Raw genomic sequence first — 12,263 nt, 5'->3', positions numbered from 1 at the left:
AGAAGCTCTGCACGCAGGTACAGGCGATGCAGGAGCAGCGAGCGCGGCGGAGTCCTCGAGAGGGCTCGCAGTGTGATTGGCCTTGAAGGCCAGAAACTCTGAGGCGAGCTGTGGGTGGCGAAGTCGGAGGAATTCCGCGAATACAGCGTCCATGATCGCTGAGTACCCAGGTGGGGCGGCCCCGGGTCTTGAAGACACTCGCCTTGCGGCGAGGCCCCAACTTCTCGGACCTGAGCGGTTCTATTGAACACAGGTGGCAATGCGGCGCGATTACTACAGGACAAAGAAAAAGCACAACAAAACAGAAATTACAAAAAGAAACAAAACAAATAAATACTTGCAGGAAAACACTTTGTCGGCAAATGTTCCACGAACACAAAAATAACTAAACCAAAACAAATAAAAGCTTCCAGGAAACACACTTGGTCGGCAGATGTATCACGAACACAGGCCGCGCGAACAATGGCCGGGCTAACAAAAGCCGGGCGAACAAAGACCGGGCGATCGAGTGGACGATGAGCACGTCCGCACGTGACGGGTGCCTCTATCGGAATGATCAGTATAGTTACAACGGCTACCCCACCCTTCGAACCGAAACGCATTACTGTTTCACCTTGGAAATAGGCGGAGTGGTGGTACCTACCCGTGCGGACTCCCAAGAGGTCCTACCACCAGTGAATCTACGTTTTGGGGTGTTTAACGACCACGGGAAGATCTTCCACCGAACGGGAGAAATTGCTCGGTGGACTGAAGATCCGAATGCTGTTTTTCAGAATTTGTATAATATTAAGCTTAACTTGAAAATGTCGTAAACGAGATTTGGGCATATATTAAATAGCTCTGTTTCATCTGGTGTTGCGTGGTTAGCGTAGTCCATCAGCAATTTAATAGGCTACCTTGAGAAAAGAGTTAATTTCAACTCCATTACTGTCTACAGTTTAGTAGGATCTCCGACAGTGTCTTCATATACTTTGGGAGTTACTCGACCGACGTGAATGTAAATATTCTTCACATACCACTCACAGTCCAATCTAAATGCACGAAGAAGCGAAATTAAGACAAAGTTTTTTTTATTTTTTATTGCCCTTGTAGGTAGACGAGCATACGGCCCACCTGATGGTGAGTGGTTACCGTCGCTCATGGACTTCAGCAATGCCAGGAGCAGAGCCAAGCCGCTGCCTACCGCTATGGATTGAATTGTATGGTTCGGATGAACTCCAACAGAATGCGGACTACCCGAGCTAACATTGCACTTGCCTAAGTTATTATCGGAAAAATTGTATCGTTCTGAGAATTTGTATCCAGTGGAACCTAACAGTAATTGATTATATACATAATAATATGTATAAGACGATCTATGTATTACAATAATATATATTTAAATAGCACTTGTCTTGACTGACTGATTTATCAAAGCGGACCTTGGGGCGCAGGACTACAAACTTCAAAATTCAAGCACGCAGTTAGTACCTTTTGGGCTGTTGCATACACATACGAATGAAGGATTTTTGGAAATTTCGCCCATAGGTAAGATAAGGGATCAATGGTTTTAAACAAGTTCGTCATTTGTAAAGTGACAAGCGCAAAATTTTACATACTTATTTCAATTGTAAATAAGAATAAAAAATTATATAGGAACTTCGTAGGCTTGTCCTATTTGTGTTTTAAAACTATTTTTCGGATTGTGATGAAACTTGATACGGTTATGGTTGGTGATTCAGGGCTCCTATCAATGAAAAAAAACCTCTATTTTTCATACAATCAGCTATAGTCACAATAAAACCTGACCGACTTTCTCTAGTAGCATTTTTTTTATTGCCCTTGTAGGCAGACGAGCATACGGCCCACCTGATGGTGAGTGGTTACCGTCGCCCATGAACTTCAGCAATGCCAGGGGCAGAGCCAAGCCGCTGCCTACCGCTTAATACTCTCCACAAGCCTCGTTTGAAGAAGGACATGTCATAGCGCTCGGGAAACACCGTGGAGGGGAGCTCATTCCATAGCCGGATGGTACGTGGCAAAAAAGATCTCTGGAAACGCACTGTGGATGACCGCAGTGGCTCCAGGTAGTATGGATGAACTCTACTCCGGACTATTATATAATATTTCTAGATAATACAAATCTTAATTACTGAATACTTAAAAGTCGACAAAAAAATACTAAAATCGTATTAAAAATTAACCGACCTATTTGTAATTGCCTCATTAATAGTCGAACCTAGCAGCCGTAGATAACCTCATTAGCGCAAATTTTCAACGCCGCCATCGAGCCGTACACTTTCGTGCTCGACTTATCTGAAATTATGTACCCGTACTGTTCTAAACAATGCTTCAGTTTAAACAATGACTGGGCTCGTGTGTACTAAAGCAAACGAACTGTTTGTTCAACTTTAAACCGAAGCAGTAAATACGAGAATCGTTTGCGTCGCGGCTCAACCAAGAATTTTCGGTTAATAGTCCAGTATGGAATTTGAACAAAGCGGGAACATTCCGAATACTCGATACACAGAGAAGTCCAGAGGCAATAATGGAGAATGCCCATTGTAACATTTGTAGCCAACAGCGTGAATCGACAAACTAAATTAGCTTTACACTTATTTGTTCGATTTAGAAGCTTGTTGTGTATGTAATTTGATAACAGTGTTATTAGCGATGTACTTTATAAGCTTTGTGAAAATGTAAGCTTATTCGGGGTTTTACATGTGGGGCATATTGTGAGCCCGCATGGGTGGGTTACCACTACCTTGTCTATTTCTGCTGAAATTCATTTCGGGTTAAAGAGCTTTAGCATCTCAAGGTGGGTGGCAGCATTTACGTTGTTGATATAGATTGGCTTCGATAACCACTCGACATCAGGTGGGCTTCGAACTCATCCAACCATATATGTAATAAAAAAGATCTGCTTAAAAATCTTTAATTTCTAGTTATGCAATTATGCTTGGTTGCTTGGTTAACTCTTTGACATTTTGCTAAACTGTCTTTTTAATTCTAATGCATTTTGAATCGAGATGGATGTGGAGAGCACTTACTGGCTTCCACTCTGAGCTCTATGATCATAAAGAATAGTACCCGATTCACATTTATTGTTGTGCTAGATCGAACCACGAACGCCAACTTGGGGTTCCAGCACTCCCTAGATATTCCAATGTCTTTGTTTTCAGATGGTAGCAACCCTTAGCAAATGGTAGCGTTTCCAGAGGTCTTTTTTGCCACGTACCATCCGGCTATGGAATGAGCTCCCCTCTACGGTGTTTCCCGAGCGCTATGACATGTCCTTCTTCAGAAGAGGCTTGTGGGGAGTATTAAGCGGTAGGCAGTAGCTTGGCTCTGCCCTTGGAATTGCTGAAGTCCATGGGCGTCGGTAGCCACTCACCATCGGGTTGTCCGTGTGCTCGTTAGGCAAGGGCAATAAAAAAAAACCCTAATTAAAAGTACTGTTTCGGGATTTTTAGTGTCATTAAATTTATTATTTCCGACGTTGAGAATACTTTACACCTTTCGTATTCACGAACCACCAAGGTGTTGTTATTCGTCGCTTGAATATTGTTCTAACTGTTAGCGTGTAAGTATTTGAAACGTCGGCAATAATAAATCTAATGTTAATGAAAATCCAAAAATTTGGTAGTCTGTAAAGTCGGTTTACGGACGATAGTTTTAAGTGGTAACGTCAGTAGCAGAACTATTCGAACAGGCTAACTCTAACGTCACGCGGAAAGATAGATAAATGTGTCACAAGTCAACGCTTGGGCCAATCATGCTTCCTTTTTTTTATTTCTTGGTGTTAAGTGGTTACTGGAGTTCATAGACATCTACATCGTAAATACGCCACCCACCTTGAGATACAAGTTCTAAGGTATCAGTATAGTTACAACGGCTACCCCACCATTCAAACCGAAACGCATTACTGCTTCACGGCAGAAATAGGTGGGTTGGTGGTACTTACTCGTGCGGGCTCACAAGAGGTCCTACCACCAGTAATTACGCAAATTATAATTTTGCGGGTTTGATTTTTATTACACGATGTTATTCCTTCACCATGGAAGTCAATCGGGAACATTTGTTAAGTACGTATTTTCATTAGAAAAATTGATACCTGCATGCGGGATTCGAACACCGGTCCATCGCTCGATACAAATGCACCGGACGTCTTATCCTTTGGGCCACGACGACTTCTCTGTAGCTTGTTCCGCGTTCTCGCTTGCACGCTTAAGCTCAGGCGGAACGTGACACTTTTTTGTGCGTGCAGGCGGTGTTCATTGATTTATAAGACGTTATCACGTCAAAAACAATGTCAAACCGCAATAATAGTTTTAAATACAATACGTTTAATGAAAATGTCCAGCTTAAAACGGCTCAAAACTAGTAATTCTGCAAACAGACATCGTATTTGTAGCTGGTATTTACCTAATAGTTTCGCCACAGATCCGTTAGTGATTTTATCCGTGATCACCGATACAAAACAGGTATAACGATAATTTATCACGGGGTTAACTCGATCCCGTGTATATTATTTTTATTTCCCCTCCGGGACGCATATTGCGTGAGGCGAGCCGCCGAAATATTGGATAAATGCTTTGATATTTTATTAACTATCCGAGTGAAGTATTGTTGGCCAAGTTTCGGGTTATTTAATCGGTTTTTGAACGGTCAATAGTTTATTATTGTACTAGCTTTTGCCCGCGACTCCGTACGCGTGGAATAGTTACTATGGCATAACGCTAAATTTTACCCCCACTTCATTTACGTAGAAAGTGACAAAATATTTTGCCTAACTTTGGTTTCTTTTCTTTATTAATGTATGTTTTAATCTTTTAGGCCTCTTAGAAATAGAGTCTACTGTATATTCCGGCGCCTAAGTAAGAAGATCGAAGAGAGAAATCTATATATTAACACGCAAACTTGTACCCCTTTTTAAGAAAATTGCGCGGACGGAGGAGTACGAAATTTCCCACACTTATAGAGAATATAGAGAAGGCGTGCATAATGTTAGTATTTTTTTTAAATTATGCCTGAACAATACTTTTGTGACGTACTCCACACAGCGGCAGACATCCAAGCCCTCTTGTCGTAGCCGCTGGAAATTACATACCCGACCCTGTAGACCAAATGGTACATAGTCGACGTCGCCCAAAACACGTCATTACGGATCCTCCCGATCCATTAACGGCGCTTTTAGGTACCACAAGCACCGGTGGTAGATTCAGCGAAGCACTGCTCTTGCTAGGGCCAGTGATAGCAACACTGCGGCTTGAGCCCCGTGAGCTCACCTAGCCTATCAAGGTTATCAGCATAGGTAGGAAAAAAAGTTACTATATTAGTAGCTATATTTTTTTTGCTTTCGTGGATTTAACTGTGTATCTTAGATTCTGAATGACTAATCCACACTGTTTGGAAAATATTATTGTTTTAAGAAACGTAAAAGATAATTTTTAAAACAATACATGTTGAAAAAAATATATGCTGAAAGTTGGTTTTGTTAAATTACAAAATGAAGGATTCAAGAAGCGATTGTTCGAAGCCGCAACAACTAAATTAATGAAACATAAGCCCCAAAGCAAAGTTCAAAAAGGCTTTACCTTTTTAACAATTTCAATTTGTTATTTTTAAAACCCGCAAACTATAACGAAGGAAAACCGGCGAACGTTGCCCTTAACCTCATAATAATCGTCTTACATTGACGGTAAATCAATCTAGAAATGTTCTTATCTATACATATAAATTAAATTGGAGTGTCTGTTTGTAATATTGTAATAACGGCTTTTTACTACATACATATGAATATACACACGGTCCATACACCAAAATAACATTTTTACAATTTTTGTCTGTATGTCTGTCTCTGTCTGTCTGTATGGTCCGGCTAATCTATGGAACAGCTGGACCCATTTTGACGAGACTTTCACTGATAGGTAGCTGTTGATATAAGGAGTAACTTAGACTCTTTTTTTTAGACTAGCTTAGCCCCGCGGCGTCACCCGCGGTACGACAATAACCGCGGGTAGCATCACGAGACTCAGCTAGTTACGAATATTACGGGAATGAGCTGAACTTAAACTGTCCGTAACCGCTTACACAAGCCTTGTATTTTACTTTATACACATAGAGATTTTTGTTTCATTACATACATAATTCAAATGCATCAAGCTTAAAAAGCGCTGCAGCAGCTAGATACTGATATTTATGGCATCGTTTTCACACGAAACATTAATCACGCTAACTCCAACGTATTATTTTACTTAGCCGACGAAAAGCGCTGAAAATTATTCAAGAATATATTATTTGAGAACGTTGCTTAATTGAGCGTGTTTTTCGATGAAGAGTAAATTTATGTTATGTTCATTTTTAAGACGTACCTACTTTTTATTAGTTAATTTTTTTAAAGTATTCTATGCATTAGTAATAAATAAAAGTATTTAGTTTGAAAAAAAAGGGTATTAATTGTTCGACTTTCCGAGGGATGATTATGAAAATAAACTTGGATTAGAAAAACTTGTATATTCAATAAAAATCAATAATCTACGGATACAGTGTCACTTATGACAAGGGTATCATGACAACGGATTTGCGTATTACAGCGCTCTCTAGTGACGGTTTTAGGAGTTGGAAAAAACAGGGTGAACATTCCGCCCACCATGAACTACAAAAGTTCATAGCCAACAATGAGGCCATCAAATTTTACATGTACAATTAACATCTCCATGAAACCGTAACATCTTAACCTAATAGTAATCAATAAAGAACTGCTCAACATGAACTAAATATAAAATTTACACATTAAAGAAACCATAATAACGACAAAGTTCAGTCAAGGGTTGCTTTTAAACAGTTCGTACTTACTTACAACTAAACAATAACAAAAAAAAGTGTGTGTGTCCGCTCCGACGCACGACTGGAGTTTACTGGATATAAAAAATTAAACGAAACAATACGAGAAATAGTTCTATATTACGACAACACGATACACTACAGATTATTAACAAATTAACGAGACACAAAACAAACGACTAACAAATATATGAAAATACAATAATGAGAGAAACGCGCGATCAGTACGAGGCTTTGTGGCGGACTGCCGGCGCAGCAGCCCGGCGTCACCTGCGATAACGCATTTCGTGTGACATGCGCAATCAGGCGCATAACGCATTTCGTGTGACATGCTAGTACGATTTTGGTCCCCATAATTTTCATACCCCGGGCCTATATATGTAAATCGATTCTAAAGGAGTAAACTCCAATACTTAATAGCTGATGCATCCAAAGATACATTTAAGTTACATACATTGCATGAAATATCTACAGTTATTCAGGTAAGTAATGTTAAAAAGCGATAGGCAAAATGCAAAGTTTGGAGACTGGTCTTACAATTTTAGATTTCTTACATTTGATAGTACCCTTGTGACATTATCTGGATCAGTGTGCTTCTCTTCTATCAAACCGAATAACCATTTTGAAGGAGGGAGACCATCTTCCTTAACAAGAACAACGTCACCTAATTGGGGTTCTGGTGTAGTTTTAGTCCACTTATATCTCTGATTTAGAGTCGTGAGGTACTCGGCAGACTACTTACGCCAGAACTGTTAAGTCATTTTTTTGTATTATTTATTTGCTCAATATCTTTAGAAAATGCCTGAGTCTGACAAACCTTAATTCCTATCTTTAATGCATGATCTAATTCGGAAGCCGTCAAGTAATAAGGATATCGCTTTGACCTTAATTTATTAATAAATCGAATGCAAAACGCGACCACTCTAACCGTTTTTGATAAAGATGAATACTTCGTCCATGTCTGAAGATCTGACCCAGCTACTTCGGAAATAGTTAGGTGATGAGACTTCAACGGCTTGGCTTCTAAATCAGTCGATATATTTACCGTTGGCGATACATACGTGGATTCTCTTAAAAACGTAGGGCCATGGAACCAGAGTTCACAGTGGATAAATTCTTGTGGAGCCAGTCCCCGGGATGCACAATCGGCTGGTTTCTGGCATGACTCCACAAGCGACCATTGGTCGTTGTTTAAAAACTGTCAGGATTTCAGTCACTCGATTTGCGACGAAGGTCTTCCATCGATTTGGCTGTCCCTTCAGCCAAACCAGAGCGATGGTGGGTTCAGTCCTTTGCCACTTGTTGCAAACTCTTAACTGCTAGATATGGGGCCGACGAAACACCAAAGGTAACTTTTAACAGCCTGCAGTCCTTGACTTCTTCACTAGGATTCTCTCTCCACAGTACTCGCTGGAAGTCAGTATGATCTGGTACGACCTTGACCATTCGATACATCTTAACTATGTCCGCTGCGAAACATATAGGATAAGTACGCCATTTCATAATTATGTGTCGTAACTCTGGTTGAAGCCTTGGACCTACCAATAAATCATTGTTCAATGACTTGCCGCTGGTACCCTTACACGAAGCGTCGAAAACAACGCCGACCTTCGTTGTACTTTTGTCCTCGCGAACAACCAACTGCATGATGAGGTATATAAACGCATCCTGGCTTAGCAGCTTCTTGTTTGTCATTAATTACTTCTATATGATTCATAGCCAGGTGGCTACATTTATTACCTTGGATTATTCTTGCTTCAAGAATGGATTATTTTCAAGTTTCTTCTTGAGCAAGTGGATTGTTGTCGCGAAAAGGAAGACCTACAACATAACGACCCAAACTGTCCTTAGTTGTAGTGGATTCAAAGTATCTTTCACAGGATTCTTCTTCCTTGGATAAAAGTGGATGATGCTAGTCAGTTTCAATCTCCCAGAACTGACGCAGCAAATCATTGATTGAGTTGTCATGGGTATGTGCGCTAATAATGCAAGGAGTATCCCCACTAACCTAAACTCGTCCCGACAGAATCCATCCCAGCTGTGTATTTTGAGCTGTCAATGTTCCAGGTGGATTTCTCAATATGCCTTCTGACAAAACCTGACCATACACATCAGCGCCTAGTAGAAGATCTATATTGCTTGGTGTACCATATCCTGGATCAGCCATCTGCAATTGCAACAATACCGGCCAATCCTGAAATTGAATTTGCTGTGAAGGAAGAGTGGATGTTAGGCAGTTTAAAACATAGGCTTGAACGGGATAGCTAAAAGAGTTATATGTGGACTGTACTTTAAATTGAACCATATGTTTTACTGAAATACTAGATTTGTCTCCTCCTAAACCAGATACGGTACTTCTAACTGGCAACCTTCGAAGCTGCAAAAGTTGAACTGCGTGTTCGCTAATAAACGAGGCTTCAGAGCCCTGATCCAACAATGCCCTAAGTGTGTGATACATACCCTTGTTGGATACATTAACTAATGCGGTAGTTAACATTACTTGACTACTTGATCTCATTTCACTGTTAGAAAAATGGCTGACAACACGCTCCACGTGATCCGCCGCCTGCGGTTCTTGTGCTGGCTCCCGCTGTTGATTAGTGGGCTGACTAGGGCCCGCCAGGGCCGGATTGTGAGTGCCGCCTTCCTGGTGCAGCAGCGAGTGATGACGTCGGCCACAGCACCGACAAGCCGTGCGTCGTTTGCACTGAGTTACCGAATGGTTAGCTCCGAAGCAATTGAAACACAGTTTTCTCTTCTGGATGAACTCCCGGCGATTCTCGATGGCTTCTAATACAAATTTCTTGCATTGATAAAGCAAGTGATCTCCCGAACAGAATGGGTAGGATACAGACGTCGTCACGCTGAACACCTTCGGTTTATCCACTGCATCTTTGCCTCTAGACTCTCTTCTTTGGTTTGGTTCTAAATAATCGAGTGCTCGATATCTTGATTCCAGGAATGATTGGAACTCGCTTAGTGTAGGCAATCGATCAGCCTGTTCGCTTAGTTTTTGTTCCCATTGTTTCCGGGATGTATTGAGGTGTTCGTATTTAACTGAGCGACCGGGATAAATTGCGATAACGCTTGTTTAAATTCTATCTTATGCTCAATGTATTTATCCTCAACCATGGTGTAAACATCGTCTTTAAAGTAGCTATAATCGTTATTTTCGCATCCCAATATAACATTCTGGTGATTTTCTTAAAACTTTAACCAATGTTGTTCCAATAATTGCAATCTCGTTTCGATATATTCCCTTGTTATTCTAGACGCAGGTGACTATTTGAAATTAACCTGTGCCTTAAATATCTTATTTTGAACATCGGTTTGCAATTTAATATAACTTTCCGGGCCCATTCTTCACATTCACTAGTACTTAGCAACGAAATAGTTTTCTGTTAATTACGGTTTGTAACGTTCTTTTGTACTTAAAATTGTTTATCATTAGTTGTTTTCTTATCTGGCTCGTATTGGACCATGTTCGACTTTCCGAGGGATGATTATGAAAATAAACTTGGATTAGAAAAACTTGTATATTCAATAAAAATCAATAATCTACGGATACAGTGTCACTTATGACAAGGGTATCATGACAACGGATTTGCGTATTACAGCGCCCTTTAGTGACGGTTTTAGGAGTTAGCAAAAACAGGGCCAACATTCCGCCCACCATGAACTACAGAAGTTCATAGCCAACAATGAGGCCATCAAATTTTACATGTACAATTAAGATCTCCATGAAACCGTAACATCTTAACCTAATAATAATCAATAAAGAACTGCTCAACATGAACTAAATATAAACTAACGCATTAAAGAAACCATAATAACGACAAAGTTCAGTCAAGGGTTGCTTTTAAACAGTTCGTACTTACAACTAAACAATAACAAAATACTTAATAGCTGATGCATCGAAAGATACATTTAAGTTACATACATTGCATGAAATATCTACAGCTATTCAGGTAAGTAATGTTAAGAAGCGATAGGCAAAATGCAAAGTTTGGAGACTGGTCTTACAATTTTAGATTTCTTACATTTGATAGTAACCACCCTTGTGACATTGTCTGGACCAGTGTGCTTCTCCTCTATCAAACCGAAAAACCATTTTGAAGGAGGGAGACCATCTTCCTTAACAAGAACAACGTCACCTATTTGGGGTTCTGGTGTAGTTTTAGACCACTTACGCCAGAACTGTTAAGTCATTTTTTTTTTGTATTATTTATTTGCTCAATATCTTTAGAAAAGGCCTGAGTCTGACAAACCTTAATTCCTATCTTTAATGCATGATCTAATTCGGAAGCCGTCAAGTAAGAAGGATTTCGCTTTGACCTTAATTTATTAATAAATCGAATGCAAGACGCGACCACTCTAACCGTTTTTGATAAAGATGAATACTTCGTCCATGTCTGAAGATCTGACCCAGCTACTTCGGAAATAGTTAGGTGATGAGACTTCAACGGCTTGGCTTCTAAATCAGTCGATATGTTTACCGTTGGCGATACATACGTGGATTCTCTTAAAAACGCAGGGCCAGGGAACCAGAGTTCACAGTGGATAAATTCTTGTGGAGCCAGCCCTCGGGATGCACAGTCGGCTGGATTCTGACATGACTCCACATGCGACCATTGGTCGTTGTTTAAAACTGTCAGTATTTCAGCCACTCGATTTACGACGAAGGTCTTCCATCGATTTGGCTGTTCCTTCAGCCAAGCCAGAGCGATGGTGGAGTCAGTCCAAGCGTGTATCTGCGATGCAGGAATAGGCAGAATGCCCGAGACCTCAGACAAGAGCCTTGCAACCAACACTGCTCCAGGCGAGGAATGGATATTTGCTTACCCTAACGTTGCCATAATGATGAGTCGCGCGTAAGTAAACTACCGCTGAGTATGCGTCATTGGATGCGTCGGAAAACCCGTGCAGCTCAAGGTAAGTTGTATCCTTACTCTTATTGACCCACCGGGGCACCGTGACTTGGTTGAGAGCAGGTAAGTTGTCGCGAAACGAAATCCACTCATCCAGCAGGTTCGACGTAACTTCCTGATCCCAAGAAAGACCGGTGTTGCGTTCTTGCAAACTCTTAACTGCTAGATATGGGGCCGACGAAACACCAAAGGTAACTCTTAACACCCTGCAGTCCTTGACTTCTTCACTAGGATTCTCTCTCCACAGTACTCGCTGGAAGTCAGTATGCTCTGGTACGACCTTGACCATTCGATACATCTTAGTTATGTCCGCTGCGAAACATACAGGATAAGTACGCCATTTCATAATTATGTGTCGTAGCTCTGGTTGAAGCCTTGGACCTACCAACAAATCATGGTCCAATACGAGCCGGATAAGAAAACAACTAATGATAAACAACAATTTTAAGTGCAAAAGAATGTTACAAACCGTAATTAACACAAAACTATTTCGTTGCTAAGTACTAGTGA

The 12,263-nt window shown here is 40.7% G+C and overlaps 1 protein-coding gene across 1 annotated transcript; it reads right to left on the bottom strand.

The window, feature by feature from the left end:
• Positions 1–6,926: 6,926 nt before the first annotated feature.
• Positions 6,927–12,051, bottom strand: LOC134200041 (uncharacterized). Its single transcript, XM_062671964.1, has 3 exons — positions 11,775–12,051; positions 9,286–9,882; positions 6,927–9,019 (listed from the first exon to the last, which is right to left on the bottom strand). The coding sequence occupies exons 1-3, from the start codon at positions 12,049–12,051 to the stop codon at positions 8,985–8,987; spliced, it is 909 nt and encodes a 302-aa protein (XP_062527948.1). The 3' UTR covers positions 6,927–8,984.
• Positions 12,052–12,263: the final 212 nt, after the last annotated feature.

The sequence above is a fragment of the Bombyx mori genome, chromosome 13 (assembly GCF_030269925.1).
Source record: "Bombyx mori chromosome 13, ASM3026992v2".
Lineage (NCBI taxonomy): Eukaryota > Metazoa > Arthropoda > Insecta > Lepidoptera > Bombycidae > Bombyx > Bombyx mori.
Note: the sequence above shows the minus strand (reverse complement) of the source record. Positions and strands in the feature narration are given on the sequence as shown.